Source organism: Zootoca vivipara, chromosome 2, assembly GCF_965207765.1.
Source record: "Zootoca vivipara chromosome 2, rZooViv2.hap1.1, whole genome shotgun sequence".
Classification (NCBI taxonomy): domain Eukaryota; kingdom Metazoa; phylum Chordata; class Lepidosauria; order Squamata; family Lacertidae; genus Zootoca; species Zootoca vivipara.
Window position 1 is genome coordinate 119,222,324 of NC_142584.1, and position 16,920 is coordinate 119,239,243.

A 16,920-nucleotide genomic window follows, 5' to 3' on the forward strand; every position below is an offset into this window, starting at 1 on the left:
CTGGCGCTCAGATCTGGCACTGCCGGGCGCTCCATGCACTCCAGCAGCCGGTTCCGGGCGGCGGGACAGCAGGCGTCCTCGGCCGGGCGGAGGCAAGGCCACTGGCTCCGGCGCTCCGCCTGGGGCTGCTCGGTGCTCCGAGCTGCTGGGCTAAAAACTACAACTCCCACAACGCTGCGCACGGTGGAGCGAAGGCTGTTTACATGCCAACACCCCACCCCCTTCAGCTCTTCCGGCGCCGCATCTTCTCTCTCTGCCCATTGGGCAGCGGTGGGGGGAGTGCGAACGATCCCATGCGCCTTGGAGGTGTGGGTGGAGGACGCTGAAGGCGACGCGGCTATTGGCGTCTCGTGTGCTCCGTGGGGGGGAAGGGAGCGCGCGCCGCCTGGTCGCATCTTGTTGCTGCCGATGCCGCGTGCTCTGGGCTGCGGGGTGGTCGGCCTCCTCGACGGGGCCAGGTAGAGGCCCGGCCGCTGGCTCGGCACTCCGCCCGGCGCTGCTGCACTCTCTGAGCGTTCGCCGCTGCAGCAGCAGCTGGGAGGCTTTAGAGTAAATGCCCTGAGCAGCATGAATTAATGCTACTGGCAATCAAGCGGGGGAGGGGGGCTTTTTTTGGCTTGACAGACCCAATCGTTCTTCCCACCCCACACAGTGTTTGCAAAGCAACAGAGGCCCGGCCACTGACTCAGCGCTCCTGCTTCTGAACCAGGAAGGACTGGTGCATATATAACTCATGATGTTTAAAAGTAAGAAAGTCATGCTCCGGTGGGCCATACACCTCCATCCAGGATTGTATGTTTCTCTAAAGAAAGTTCACCCCTTTCCCTCTCACTCCCCTGGCACTCTGTGAGTTCTCACAAACATGTTTTTCTCCAACTCTGCCCCAAGATATCCCATGAAGCTGCAGGTGTGATCTTGCTTCCCCTTATAATTCTCCAAACCATAGTGATTTATTTCTCCTCACTCAAGGGATGATGAGTCCAATGGCATAAGCATCAGAATTCTAGAGCAACATGAGGCAATTTATTTCATGAGCCTGAAAAAGCTAGTGCGTAAAGACCTTCTCTGGTGCCACTAAGAAAGTGAGCTGGGATATAGGACAGGCTCTGTGCGTGTTGCTTGTGGGTGGCTGCATGGAAACTCTGCCAGAGCACTGTTTGCGATCACTTCCTTCAGCTCTCAAGCCCTGGCCAGACTTTGCCAATGCTTGCAAAGTCACTGCAGCTTTATTCTATGGTTTTCTGGAGCTGAAGTTAAAAGGAGCAGCTATAAGGGAGATGATTGTGGCAAGCAGACTCAGAATAAGACATCTATTCGCATTCCTCCTGCTGGGCAGTATAACCTTTGGGATGCTGAAGGGGAAATGTTTATTGAATTTCATAAAGGATCAAAATAAGCCACCAAGCTACTACAAACCAGGAGACCACCTCATCAGTGGGGTCACATCTGTAATACCTGTCAAATTTCTACCATTCAACTTCTCTGAGCCTCCCTATACAAGACTAGGCTTGTGAGTAATTACATGTTAAAGGGCTTAATGCTCTTTGTATTTCTATCTTATCTTTTTATGCACTGAACAACCTTGAGATCTACAAATTCAATCAATCAATCAATCAATCATGCTCTCCGCCTGATTCAAGGCTTCTCCAGGCCCCCTCCTGATTCAGCATTCATCCCGATTTACTTGATTATGTGGTGGTCTTTATTGAGCATTTGTTATGATCTGTTGGCAGTGAGATTACACAACAATGAATATTCATTGAGCATCCATCAAGATTTGCATATGAGGGGTTCACATGCCTAACTCCTAATCACTTGATCATTCTATACTTTTCTGCATAACTTTCAAAATTGCAAAGCATTTTTAAAAGTTGCAATTCTCACACTATTGCAGAAATCTTTAATTGCAGGAAACCAAAGTCCTGCTGGAATCCCTCCTGCAAAATATTGACTGTCTGGAGGCACACTCGCATTTCATAGGTTCCAATTGCCCCCATATGCCAGGGACAATGAACTTAGGTGCTTATCAGTTGGAGGTGCAGTAGCAGCTGATGCCTAAGTCACGACTGAAAATGAGTGTGATACATTTGAGAATGTTACGATTGTGCAAAGTGACATTTAAAAATCCAAACCTACAAGCGGGTAAATAATGCAGCTGACTGCAAATACAACTGAAACACAATCTTATGAAACGTTCATGATTGTGAAAGTTGTGGTCACAGTTTCACTATAGTGCGAGTCCACTTTCAGTGAGGCTGATGGCTCTTTCCTCTCTCCTACAGGCCACTAATGAAAGGTATTTAAGCATTTCAAGGTGGATTCATTTTATTTTCTGTGCAGAGTTTAGATGCAGCAAGAATTAGAAATATTTTTTTTCATTCAATGAAGGAGGGCACTTTTTCATTTCAGTGGCCTTCGTGGGAAATTCTGGAATATCCTGTCCTTCCTGTCTGCCATTCGTGAAATCAATCAGGACTCCAGTCTCTTACCCAATGTCACCCTAGGCTATGTCATCTATGACCATTATTCTAATGCAAGGATGACTTCTGATGCCCTCCTAGACCTGCTCTCTACTGGGCACGCAGGCATTCCAAACTATTACTGTGGGAAGACGAATAATCTGCTGGCTGTTATTGAAGATGCTGAACCTGATATTTCTAGATATATGTCAACTGTGTCAAGCATCTACAAAATCCCACAGGTATGGCTGGTTTGGTGGGAAGAGGGAATTGCACCTCTGCCATGAACGTGGGCTTTACTTTCTTTCTTTTTTGGAAAGACGGTGAGGGTGGGATGGAACCTGGAAGCAGGAGGACTCAACATTGGTGTCCAACGCCACCACTGCTTTTAAAAACCAAAGTCTGTTCCCACCATTCCATCATTCTGTGGTGTGGCCCAAAACCCAGGAATTTTAAAATTTTATATTAAAATTTTAAATCTTTTCTGTACTTTTGCTTTGTCATACCATAAATATGCACGCCACCCAAAATCTATTATCATGTCCTTCTAAATCTAAGATATCTCAATTTTTTTAATATTATCCAATCCCGGATCCAGCAAACAGAGGATGCCTCATAATATAATTTCAAATCTGACAGGGCGAAGCCTTCTCTCTCTCTAGCATCTGTTAACAATTTATATTTTATTCTTGGTTTCTTCACCTGCCAGATAAATCTGGAAATATCTGTTTGCCATTCTTTAAAGCAACCAGTACCACCTATCACCAGTATTGATTGAAATAAAACAAAAACATTCTTGGTAATATATTCATTTTACTCACTTATATTCTTCCCTAATGTGATAAATTAATTCTGCCTCATATTTCCAAGTCTCTCTTTTTTATTTCCATGTGTTTTCATAATTGTCTTTGAATAAATTTATATTCCTAGCTGTCATCCATACTCCTAAATATTTGACCTTTTTATGTATAGACAAATCTGTAGTCCTTTTTCTCTTGCTGTGTCATATTTTTCACCAAAAGCTTGGTCTTATTCTTATTTAATTTAAAGTCTGAAACCTGTCTGGATCCTTTCCAACACCTTCACTAAGGTGTTCTTGGGATCTTCCACCGTTATTACAAGGTCATCTGCAAATGCTTTTTGTTTGTATGCTTTATTTCCTACCATTACTCTTCTTATTTTTTCATCCAATCTTATTTTTCTCACCAAGGGCCTCTAACACTAAAATCTGGAAATATCTGTTTGCCATTCTTTAAAGCAACCAGTACCACCTATCACCAGTATTGATTGAAATAAAACAAAAACATTCTTGGTAATATATTCATTTTACTCACTTATATTCTTCCCTAATGTGATAAATTAATTCTGCCTCATATTTCCAAGTCTCTCTTTTTTATTTCCATGTGTTTTCATAATTGTCTTTGAATAAATTTATATTCCTAGCTGTCATCCATACTCCTAAATATTTGACCTTTTTATGTATAGACAAATCTGTAGTCCTTTTTCTCTTGCTGTGTCATATTTTTCACCAAAAGCTTGGTCTTATTCTTATTTAATTTAAAGTCTGAAACCTGTCTGGATCCTTTCCAACACCTTCACTAAGGTGTTCTTGGGATCTTCCACCGTTATTACAAGGTCATCTGCAAATGCTTTTTGTTTGTATGCTTTATTTCCTACCATTACTCTTCTTATTTTTTCATCCAATCTTATTTTTCTCACCAAGGGCCTCTAACACTAAAATAAATAGTAGTGGTGACAGGGGACATCCTTGTCTTGTCCCCTTCGTTATTTTGCATTTCTCAGTAATAACATTGTTAACAATCAGCATGGTCTGTTGATTAGAATAAATTACATCAATGCCTCTCCCAAATGTTTCCCCAAAATTCATTCCCCCCTGTGACAAATTGAAGCACTTTTAAAATGTTTATTTCTGCCCGGCTGGCAAAGAGTTAACCCACCTCCAGCCTGACTGACATAGAACTCTGATGGGGGCGGGACTGTGCCCGGTTTGAAAGGAGGGAGTGTCGGTTTGGTCAGTTAGGAGGGAGAGGGAGGAGGATGTGGTGTGGTGTTATGTGGTGGCTTGTATGAAGACAGTGAAGAGGCTAGGAAAACTTAAAGTTAAATGTTTGACTGAGTTTATTTTGTACAACTGGAACAAAGCTAATTAATAAATGACACGTTAAAGAAACACTTATGTTTTTAAAACAATAAAACTTCATCTCTGTTTTGCCAAAAAGGTCCGTCGTTATTTTTCCAGCGAGGTACCAGGACTCACAGCCGTGGTGACTCAAGAGAGGGCAAAACTCACCTCAGGCAGGGAGGTGGCGGTTTGTGTCCTGAAGTTACACGGAGGAGGCTTAGAAGGGTAACCTGAGGTGCCAAGGAGTTGCCAGAGTGCATAGGGCAAACTTTTACAGTGGGGAAATCCAACTGAGGGAGACCCTTTACTGGAGGCAAGAGGTTATTCCGTGGGACAGCCTAGAGTTCCTTAAGGTACCAGGTCACGCAGGCTGGAAGGCTCTCCTTACTTAGAAACCCATTAGTAAAAGGGGTTTATTTTTGAGGCGGCAGGAGAAGAGGGTGGGTGTTTTCCCCTCTGGATTCCTGTGTCGCGGTGATAGTAAGAGAGAGTGGGACACGGGTCGTCACACCCCCCAATTATCTTCTTCATTAAAGTCCATGAAATATTATCAAAGGCCTTTTCAGCATCTATAAAAATCAAAGCGCTTATTTTTTTGTTTCATTTTTTTGTTTCATTTTCCACTCTACTTCCTGGTTAATTATCATTGAGTATTGCGTTTGTAACATATTTATTATCTGTTTTATTGAATCTTCCAAACAGGAACGGTTTGGATTCCTAGATCACGGTCTGCAGTTTCTTGAAGATGGACTTCTGGCAAGTGATGGACTGCACCTCACAAAAGTTGGGAGGAATGTTTTTGCCACAAAACTCAAAAACCTCATCAGGAGGGCTTTAAACTGACTTATGTGGGGGAGGGAGACAGTGGTCCTGAAGGTAGGAGTCTATCAAATGCTGAAGATGATCATCCAAATGTCAAGGACCAAATGGAGCAAGCAGCATGCAGACCTAGTGGTGGGACAAAAATATCCTTAAATAAGAGACATGGGGGAATGATCAACGGTCTTCAATGTCTGTATACTAATGCACAGAGCATGGGAAATAAACAAGATGAACTTGAGCTCTTGGTACAGCAAACTAAATATGACATAATAGGCATCACTGAAACCTGGTGGGATGAGTCTCATGACTGGAATGTAGTAATAGAGGGATACAATCTATTTAAGAGAAATAGACCAAACAGGAAAGGAGGAGGAGTAGCTTTATATGTTAGGGATATGTATACCTGTGAAGAGATCCAGGATTTAAAACTTCAAAGCCAAATTGAGAGTATCTGGGTCAAAATTAAGGGAGAGAAAAACAACAGTGATCTCATTGTGGGAGTTTACTATAGATCCCCAAGCCAAACTGAGGACACAGATGATGCCTTCCTGGAACAGATGGCCAAGCATTCCAAAGGAAGTGAGATAGTAGTAATGGGGGATTTCAACTATCCTGATATTTGTTGGATGTCAAACTCAGCCAAGAGCATAAGGTCGAACAGATTCCTCACTGGCCTTGCAGACAACTTCATTGTCCAGAAAGTGGGAGAAGCAACAAGAGGATCAGCCATTTTAGATCTGGTCCTAACCAATAGTGATGACTTGGTTAGTGGGGTAGAAGTGGCAGGATCATTAGGTGGGAGTGACCATGCTCTTCTGGAGTTTATTATCCAGCGGAAAGGAGCAACCAAGCATACTAAGGTCCAAATTCTAGACTTTAAGAAAGCCGACTTCAGAAAACTTAGGGAAACGCTGGGTGAAATCCCATGGACAGTAATACTAAAAGGGAAGGGAGTTCATGATGGTTGGGAGTTTGTTAAAAGGGAGATATTAAAAGCACAACTTCAGGCAATACCAATGAGACGGAAACATGGAAGGTGCCTAAAGAAGCCAGGCTGGCTATCTAAAGAACTTTTGACTGAGTTAAGATTTAAAAGGGATATGTACAAAAAATGGAAAAGGGGGGAAATCTCCAGAGAGGAATTCAAACATATAGCCAGCACGTGTAGAGACAAAGTCAGAAAAGCTAAAGCACAGAATGAACTCAGGCTCGCTAGAGAGGTTAAAAGCAACAAAAAGGGCTTTTATGGGTATGTCCGTAGCAAAAGGAAAAACAAGGAAACAGTGGGGTCACTCAGAGGAGAAGATGGTGAAATGCAAACAGGGGACAGAGAAAGGGCAGAACTCCTCAATGCCTTCTTTGCCTCAGTCTTCTCCAAGAAAGAAAACAACGCCCGACCTGAAGAATATGGAGCAGATGATTCAGCAGGGGAAACACAGCCCAGAATAAGTAAGGAGGTAGTACAAGAATACTTGGCTAGTTTAGATGTATTCAAGTCTCCAGGGCCAGATGAACTACATCCAAGAGTATTAAAAGAACTGGCAGAGGTGATTTCAGAACCACTGGCAATAATCTTTGAAAATTCCTGGAGAACAGGCGAAGTTCCAGCAGACTGGAGGAGGGCAAATGTTGTCCCTATTTTCAAAAAGGGGAAAAGAGAGGACCCAAACAATTACCGCCCAGTCAGCCTGACATCAATACCAGGAAAGATTCTAGAGCAGATCATTAAGCAAACAGTCTGTGAGCACCTAGAAAGAAACTCTGTGATCACTAAAAGTCAGCATGGGTTCCTGAAAAATAAGTCATGTCAGACTAATCTGATCTCATTTTTTGACAGAATTACAAGCCTGGTAGATGAAGGGAACGTTGTGGATGTAGCCTATCTTGATTTCAGCAAGGCCTTTGACAAGGTGCCCCATGATATTCTTGTAAAGAAGCTGGTAAAATGTGGGCTAGACAATGCTACCATTCAGTGGATTTGTAACTGGCTTACTGACCGAACCCAAAGGGTGCTCATCAATGGCTCCTCCTCATCCTGGAGAGTAGTGACTAGTGGGGTGCCACAGGGTTCTGTCTTGGGCCCAGTCCTGTTCAACATCTTTATCAATGACTTGGATGATGGGCTTGAGGGCATCCTGAGCAAGTTTGCAGATGACACCAAATTGGGAGGGGTGGCTAACACCCCAGAGGACAGGATCACACTTCAGAATGACCTTAACAGATTAGACAACTGGGCCAAAGCAAACAAGATGAATTTTAACAAAGAGAAATGTAAAGTACTACACTTGGGCAAAAAAAATGAAAGGCACAAATACAGGATGGGAGACACCTGGCTTGAGAGCAGTACATGTGAAAAGGATCTAGGAGTCTTGGTAGACCACAAACTTGACATGAGTCAGCAGTGTGATGCAGCAGCTAAAAAAGCCAATGCAATTCTGGGCTGCATCAATAGGAGTATAGCATCTAGATCAAGGGAAGTAATAGTACCACTGTATTCTGCTCTGGTCAGACCTCACCTGGAGTACTGTGTCCAGTTCTGGGCACCACAGTTCAAGAAGGATACTGATAAGCTGGAACGTGTCCAGAAGAGGGCAACCAAAATGGTCAAAGGCCTGGAAACGATGCCCTATGAGGAACGGCTTAGGGAGCTGGGTATGTTTAGCCTGGAGAAGAGAAGGTTAAGGGGTGATATGATAACCATGTTCAAATATATAAAAGGATGTCATATAGAGGAGGGAGAAAGGTTGTTTTCTGCTGCTCCAGAGAAGCGGACACGGAGCAACGGATTCAAACTACAAGAAAGAAAATTCCACCTAAACATTAGGAAGAACTTCCTGACAGTAAGAGCTGTTCGGCAGTGGAATTTGCTGCCAAGGAGTGTGGTGGAGTCTCCTTCTTTGGAGGTCTTTAAGCAGAGGCTTGACAGCCATCTGTCAGGAATGCTTTGATGGTGTTTCCTGCTTGGCAGGGGGTTGGACTGGATGGCCCTTGTGGTCTCTTCCAACTCTATGATTCTATGATTCTATGATTTTCCTAGTTTTTTTATTAGTTCTTTCTCGTTTTTAGTCAGTTCTTCCAATACCTCCATTTTTTTTCTTTTGCCTAATTTTTTTCTGGTATGTATTTTGCTGAAAATAGAAATCTCTCATTACTGCCTTACTGGCATCCCATACTATCTTCCTGTCTATATCTTGATTTTAAATTTAGTTCAAAATAATCTTTTGTGGCTTTTCCTGCTTTTTGTATAATATCCTGGTTATCTAATAATTCCTCATTTAGTCTCCATCAAAATGTAGTATTTTTCTCTCCTTTTTGTTCAAGGATTGTTCAAGGAAAAGTGTTCTAGGTTGTATTTCTACTTTTTAAACTAATACCATAACTCTTTAGAGATCCATACTGAGTCAATCCGATACTAGACTGATGTATCTCTGAGAAACAGACACTCACAGACTTTATTGAGCATGCATCCTAATTATATCCAGTATTTACTAAGCATTTGTTCCAATTTATTTCAATGAATTTGTTATGGTAGGTTGGGAGAGCCCTCAAACCCACCTTAATCTCTTCCTTTGTTTCCTAGGCAAGTTATGGATACACTGTTCATGCTCTTCATGATAAAACTCAGTTCCCCTTCTTCTACCAGATGGCCCCCAAAGTAGACCCCCAGAATCTGGGGATTGTCCAACTGCTCCTACACTTCAGATGGACGTGGATTGGTCTCTTTGTTCCAGAGAATGACAACGGAGAGTGGTTCCTGAGTATCCTGACAGCTCTGATGATCAAGAGCAGCATTTGTGTTGCCTTCTCAGAAAGCATCCCAAGGCAGACCACCGCAATGTTTTCCATCCGTACCGCTTCACTTTTCATGTGGGCACAAGTCAACGTATATGTGTATTATGGGGAGATCCGCTCCTTTCTTGGTCCACTAGATATGATACAACAGATAATTGTACAGTTGATGAAACCCATTGTGGGGAAAGTCTGGATCACAACAGCTCTATGGGACATTGCCTTGCCTTTGGCTCACACTAATGTCAATTTCCAGCACATCCAAGGGTTTTTTTCCTTCTTAGTCAGAAACCAAGGAAAGGCAAAATTGGGCAAGTATGAACCACTTTCTGCTGTCACAAAAATTGTGAAGGAAGCCTTTCGCTGTGTCTACTTAAAACCAGTGTTGTCTGTGAGAGGGCGTATAAGGTGCAGGGAAAAGGAGAATCTGGAGACCCTGGACCAGGATGCATTGAAAGAAAGCCTGTCTTTTGAAAGCTACAACATTTACAACACTATCCAAGTTGTGGCCCATGCCTTAAATGCTGCTTATTCATCTGGATCCAGGTGGAGAAGGGTGACGGGTGGAGAGAGGCTAGAATTTCAAAGGCTAAACGCCTGGCAGGTACTAGCTTTTCTTTTTACACTTGTAGCTCCGTCCATCACCATCCCATCAGGAGTGGGTGTTGCTTTCTCCTTGATTCACACAGGAAGGGAAGATGAGCTTGCAAGATGGCTGTATATTTCGAATGTGCCATATGTAGTACATAGTACTCAGACCTTTCTCTTCTATTAGAATTAGGCCCCGCTTACCTAGTGCTCTTCTTCTAGCAAAAAAGGTACCAGAGTACCCCCAGAAAAAAAGCACAGCTCATACCCTTAATCTAGGGACTCAACTACACTAGTAAAGAAAAACCATTTTATATGCATTATAACACTGTGACACCAGATGGCGGTGTTCCATCTTTCGCCAACGTGATTTCCCAATATGAGGTTTACAACAGGTCTCAGGACAGTTCAGAGAAAACAACGACCCCATAACCCCTCTCCCAAGGAGAGCCACATTTTAAAAGGGTATGGGATGTCAAACCGATCAACCAAAGGCCCGTGCTCTTGTTGACACCCTCTGGACCTCTCAAGGAGGAGGCACACAAAGGAGGGTCTCAGAAGATGATCTCAGGGTCCGGGTAGGTTCATATGGAAAGAGGCGGTCCTTGAGGTATTGCTGTCCTGAACCGTTTAAGGGAGGGTACCCAAACTACGGCCCGGGGGCCACATACGGCCCAAAAGCCTCTTTTATCTGGCTCACAACAACCATGACAATCCCCGCCGCCCACTCTTACTGGCGCGGCACAGCTGCCCATTTTTGGGCCTGAAAAAGTGTCAGAAATAGCTTGTGTGCATGTGCTAGTGTCATTTCCGGCGTACTTCTGTGTCTGAGGAGGCCCAAGCACATGCGCACAAGACGCACGTTCCCACGTGCTCCCCGCCCTCCGGCCCACTGCGTGATCGGCGCTGCAGACACCAGCGGGTAAGTTTGGGGACCTCTGGTTTAAGGTTTTATAGGTCAAAATCAGCACTTTGAATTTGGCCCAGAAACTAATTGGTAGCCAGTGCAGTTGGACAAGGATCAGTGTGGTATGTTCAAACCATCTTGCTCTGGTGAGCAACCTGGCCGCTGATTTTTCCACTAGCTGAAGTTTCCAAACCATCTTCAGAGGCAGCCCTATGTATAATACATTGCCGTAATCTAACCTTGAAGTTAACAGAGCATAGACAACAGTAGTTAGGCTATCCCTGTCCAGATAGGGGTATGGCTGAGCCACCAGCCAAACTGATGGAAGGCCCTCTGGGTCACTCTGGCCACCTGAGCCTCGAGCAACAGCAAAGGATCTAGGTGTACCCCCAAGTTATGAACCTGCTCCTTCAGAGGAATTGTAACCCCATCCAGGTCAGGAAATCTCCCACTCATCTGGTTTAGGGAACCACTCACTAACAGTGCCTCAGTCTTATCTGGATTGAGCTTTAGTTTGTTGGCTCTCATCCAGTCCACTACTAAGGCAAGACACTGGTCCAGTGCTTCCACTGCCTCACCTACAGATGTAAAGGAGAAATAGAGCTGAGTATCACCAGCATACTGCTGAAAACGTCCTCCAGATAACCCCACCCAGGGGTTTCATGTAGATGTTAAACAACATGGGGGATAGGATTGAGCCCTGCAGAACCTCATACTGAAGGTTCCTTGGGGCTGAAAAGCACTCCCCAAGCAACACCCTCTGGGAACGACCATCCAAGTAGGACTGGAACCACTGCAAAGTGGTGCCACCCACCCCTAGTTTGGACAGTCACTCCAGAAGGATATCATGGTTGATGGTATCAAAAGCTGCTGAGAGGTCGAGAGGAATTAAGAGAGACATGTTTCCCTTGTCTCTGTCTTGACAGAGGTTATCATACAGGGCGACCAAAGCAGTTTCTGTGTCAAAACCAGACCTAAACCCCGATTGTAATGGATCCAGAAAATCAGTTTCTTCCAAAAGCACCTGGATCTAGTCTGTTACCACTTGCTCCATAACCTTGCCCAGGAAAGGGAGATAAGCAACTGGCTGGTCATTAGTTAGGTATTCATAGCTGCCAAGTCTCCCGTTACAAAATACGGGATCAGCAGCGCCAGCACCGGAAGTTGCTTCTACACACTTCCGGTGCCGGCGCTGCCCGATTTCTGGCGCTGCGGCCATTTTGGAAATGGGCAGAGCGGCGCCGCCAGAAACATGCGCAGAAGGAGCCTCCCCTGGCCGGTAAGAAATCCAGGGGACTTACGGGATTTTTAAAAATTCGGGCTGCCAGCAGGAAACGGCTTTAAAAACGGGGGTTTCCCGTTAAAAGTGGGAGACTTGGCAGCTATGTAGGTGTTCTGAATCCAGGGAAGGTTTCTTAAGGAGTGGTTTTACCTCTCACAGAGCTACAATTCATGCTGGGGCAAATAAATTGGAGCTCAAAAGAGGCAGGGCTGAGACACCCAACTTATCTTCCCATTTTCTTAATGGTGGCATTTGCTTCCCATCATTCTAGCTCCACCCTTTCTTGAGGAACCTCCAGTTTTACAATACTTCCAGAGGTGGCACGTATTTTGATGAGGACGGCAACCCTGCAGCGGACTTTGATATTATGAACTGGGTGAAGCTTCCCAATAACTCTGTTCTTGGACAGAAAGTTGGGGCTGTGGAGAGGCAGGCACCCTCAGGCAGGAAAGTTTCAATCGAAACTGCATGGCCTAGACTATTTAACAAGGTGGGAAATGACCATTTGCTGCCCCCCCCGTACGTTCATATTTGTTTATGTCTAATAAAATTAACAAGAAATAAAATGCTTCATAAGTAATTTGCTTAGTCTAAAATCACAGTTGATGTGAAAGGGCGGGGGAAGGGGTGAAATGATGGGAACACACTAATCCAGGCAATGCCAGATGTGAGTCCAGGGTGTGAAGTCACCAGGATATTTGGGTTGTGGATCGGTAAGTAAAGTGATGACGTCCTGCTCTAAAAAGATGCAGAAGAGAAAATACTTAGCAAAAATGTTCAAAGACCCAAGAGATGATTGAAAATGACTGAGGGTTTTGGTGGACCACTGAATTATTCTTCTGTTGGTTATAGCAATTGTGCTGCACTAGAAGGTATATGATTTTTAATTCTATTTTATTGCTTCTTTAATTTCTTACATATCGTATTTTATTGTATGACAAGTTTACCACAAATGGATTTAAAAATCAATATAAATATTCACTGTAAAAGGTGCTGCATCTCCCACCTTTTGCCACTGATCCAAAGAAACATCTATCCCCAGGAGGAACATTTTGTATGCCTTGGAAATTTCTGAACATTTCACAAGGGTAGCCCCACACAGAGCATGCTATAGTAGCCATTCTCTATAGCTCTCCACCAAAAGAACTACTTCTGGAAATGTACATGTCCCTTTGGGTCTGTTCCAACCATATGAATCATTTGCATGACTCCTAACATGCTTTGCTTGATTGTCCTTGTCTATGCGATTTAGACACTTCCTCAGGCAAGGTGCACTGACAGCTGTCGCCAGGGATATTCCATGGAGGTTCGGGAAGGAGAGCCAATTTGCTGCTATAATTGTGTTGCCTGTGCAGAAGGGACCATCTCCTCTCAAGAAGGTAAGCGTCTCTAGAGGTAACCCTTAGTGGGGAATAAAGTTTCGTTTCGTTTCATTCATTCATTCATTCATTCATTGAGTCTCTAAGAGGCTGTAGCTCCGTGGTGGAGCAATTGCTTTGCAAAATATCCCCAGTGCACCTCCTACAAGTCCTGGAATCTTCCATAATGAACTGGGATTCCGCACCCAACAGGCAGGATTTCCTTGATGGATGTGGTGACATGATGGAAACGGTTCACTTACCGTATTTTTCGCTCCATAAGACAAACTTTGTCTTATGCGTCTGTGTCTGTTATGTGTCTGTGCGTCTTATGGAGCAAATGTGTGCTCCTTGGGGCCGAATCGCCCAGGGGCGAAAGGCAGATCGTGCTTTTTTTTTTTTAAGAAAGAGCTAAAGGCTAACAAGAGGGGAAGAGAGTGTTGAAAGGACCCACTCAGCAGCTGATTGCAAGAGATTGGGGAGAGAGATAAGGGAGCTAGCTCCCTTCCCGGTCCCGCCCAGGCCCCTTGCCCAGGCCTCAATTGTTGTCTGCAGAGAGAGGCTGTTTGTTTCCCCAGTGACATGTGACTGGCTGATTAGATTATCTATCTAGAAACTGTAGAAATGGGTCCAGTCCTTTTCCTAGAGAAGCTGCAGAACTGTGAGTTGAACCCCATAAAAACAGGGTTTTTTCCTTTTGCAAGGTAAGCTCAACAACTTTGAGCTGATCCTCAAAAATTGAGCCTTCCCCCTTTGCAAAAAAAGATGCACAGCTGTGAGCTAGACCCCCCACCCCAAAATGGGGCTTTCCCCATTTGCAAGAAAAGCTGCACAACTTTGAGCTGATCCTCTAAAAAATTTAGCTTTCCCCCTTTTCAAAAGAATCCTCCTCAAATATTTAAGGGGGGGAGGCCTCTAGGCCTCTAGGAGTTGGCTGCTATGCCTAGGACAATTCAAGAAAGCAAAATATTTCCCCCCCCCCTTATTTTCCTACTCTAAAAAAACTAGGTGCGTCCTATGGTCAGGTGCATCCTATGGGGCGAAAAAATACGGTAAGTTAGGGTACACAGCACTAGGCTGGATGGACCAATGGTCTGAGCCAATGAGGAAATGGTACTTTGCTACATTAAAATAGGACAAATTTATATGCTAAAAACCATTGGTCACCACAAAGGTACAACCAATAAGAAAGTATATTGTCTAGCCAGTGGATGTTTACATCTCCAAATGTCAATTAAATTAAAACTTTCCACCAAATAAAAAAAAAGCAATTAGTAGTTTTATATGCTAAAAACCACAAAGGTACAATCAAGCTCACGAACGGTTTTTAATATACATGATTCCCAGCATATTATACACCATCTTGCCTACTCTGTTCTTTACAGATGCAGAACACTGCACCAAATGTCCAGATGATCAGTATCCAAACAAGGATCAGTTTCAATGTATTCCCAAACTGATCACCTTTCTGGCCTATGAAGACTCTTTGGGAATAGTCCTGGCGTCCATTGCTCTATTCTTGTCCTTAACCACTGTCTTTGTGTTAAGAGTCTTTATTAAATACAAACACACTCCCATAGTCAAAGCCAACAACCGGGATCTCTCCTACATCCTCCTGGTCTCCCTCCTGCTCTCCTTCTTGTCCTCCTTCCTGTTCCTTGGGCAGCCAAGAGAAGCCACCTGCCTTCTCCAGCAAATAACCTTCTGTGTGATCTTCACAGTTGCTGTTTCTTCTGTGTTGGCAAAAACCATCACGGTGGTGCTGGCCTTTCTGGCTACAAAGCCAGGGAACAGGGTGAGGAGATGGCTGGGGAAGAGTCTGGCCAACTCCATTGTCCTTTCCTGTTCCAGTGTCCAAGTTGTCATCTGTACCATCTGGTTGGGATACTCACCCTCGTTTCCAGACTCTGACATGCACTCCCAGATGGGAGAAATTATTCTGCAATGTAACCAAGGGTCTGTGGCCATGTTCTATGGTGCCCTCGGCTACATGGGTTTCCTGGCTGCCATCTGCTTCACGGTGGCTTTCCTAGCCAGGAAGCTGCCTGGGGCTTTTAATGAAGCCAAGCTGATCACCTTCAGCATGCTGGTCTTCTGCAGTGTTTGGGTGTCCTTTGTTCCCACCTACCTGAGCACCAAGGGGAAATACATGGTAGCTGTGCAGGTCTTCTCTATGTTGGCCTCTAGTGCTGGGCTTCTAGGCTGCATCTTCATTCCCAAGTGCTACATTATCATCCTCAGGCCTGATCTGAATACAAAGGAGCACCTGACGACAAATGCTAAGGATAGCATCTGAGTCTTGAAACATTCCATTTTTACAATAGACATGCACCACAACAGCTTTGAAACCCATATACATGTCCTGAACATGCAGCTTCTTAGATGTAAACATTTCTTCCATTTACATAAATCATGAATGAGGAAAATAAGTTCAGAATTATTTTGTAAGTGGCCACATATAGCGAGCCGTGTAGTTTAAGTAGCGATTGCTATCGACAACAGTCCCAAGGGAGTCAGATAGTCCAATAACTAAAGACAGGTCCAGGTCCAATGAACTGAGAAAGGTTCGAAGTCAAATGGACCTTTGAAACCTTTGATAAGGATCCAGGATTGGAGTTATAGGGTCAGTTCCAAAACAACAGTCAAGTGGAGCTCCTGAAATAATCACACCATCGTCCATCGACAGTGACAGTTGAGCAGACACTGAGTCTCTGCCTTGCTTCCCTCCAAGTCTTATTTGACGGACCTGAGCTTGCTCCAGCTGTGTCTCTCCTCTTAAGAAAGCATGTGATTGTCACCAAGCCTGAACACACAGAGGAGGAGGGGAGGAAATCCCCAAAAAAGGATATTACATGCTTTCTGTATGCCACAATAGCTGCAATAATATTACTTGCCAAGAATTGGAAGACAGAAGAAATGCCAACTATAGATGAATGGCAAATGAAAATGATGGACTTTATGGAACTCGCCGAACTGACAGGGGGACTCCATGACTAGGAAAAAGAGACGGTGGAAGAAGAATGGAAGAAATTTAAAGTATATCTGAAAAAATGCAATATTTTATAAACCTTAAGGAAGCTGATATAGGCTTTCGGGTTAGAATTAGGAGTTATGTTATGTGTTTTAGATTAGATTCTGTATATGAGTAAGGGTGATAATTTTTTAAAATATAGATAATATTTTGATTCTGAATCATTTGTAAATATGGGAAACTGCTAAAGATTATTAAAACTGAAATTCAGATGGGGGGGGGACTCGGGGAAGTCATCAAAAAGAGGTCAAGAAAAATTATGAATTGTAAGATTCATTATGTGTTGTTTATTGTCCTTTTTGTTTTCTTTCTTTCTTTGTGTTCTTATAAAAACCCCACTCGATTCGGGTCATGGGGTGTGTGTCAGCGATTGACTGGCCGGCATCCCCGGTTCCCCCTCGGCAGTGGCAGTCTCAGCGGCCCAGAGTCGCCCTGGTAGTGCAGTTGGCTCTGGCTGGCTTCAGGAGCTGCTCGCTGCCGTGGCACCCGCCATTTTGCCTCGCTGGAAGTTCCCATATGATGTGTCTTGTGCCGCTGAACC

General features: G+C 44.1%; 2 protein-coding genes across 2 annotated transcripts; both read left to right on the plus strand.

The window, feature by feature from the left end:
• Positions 1 to 33: 33 nt before the first annotated feature.
• Positions 34 to 15,965, plus strand: LOC132591789 (vomeronasal type-2 receptor 26-like). The gene is made up of 4 exons (XM_088662554.1): positions 34 to 458; positions 2,410 to 2,701; positions 13,243 to 13,369; positions 14,734 to 15,965. Exons 1-4 carry the CDS (start codon positions 34 to 36, stop codon positions 15,642 to 15,644), a joined length of 1,755 nt encoding a protein of 584 aa, XP_088518680.1. The 3' UTR covers positions 15,645 to 15,965.
• Positions 2,743 to 10,233, plus strand: LOC148687201 (vomeronasal type-2 receptor 116-like). Its single transcript, XM_088664371.1, has 3 exons — positions 2,743 to 2,748; positions 9,005 to 9,817; positions 10,081 to 10,233. The coding sequence occupies exons 1-3, from the start codon at positions 2,743 to 2,745 to the stop codon at positions 10,231 to 10,233; spliced, it is 972 nt and encodes a 323-aa protein (XP_088520497.1).
• Positions 15,966 to 16,920: the final 955 nt, after the last annotated feature.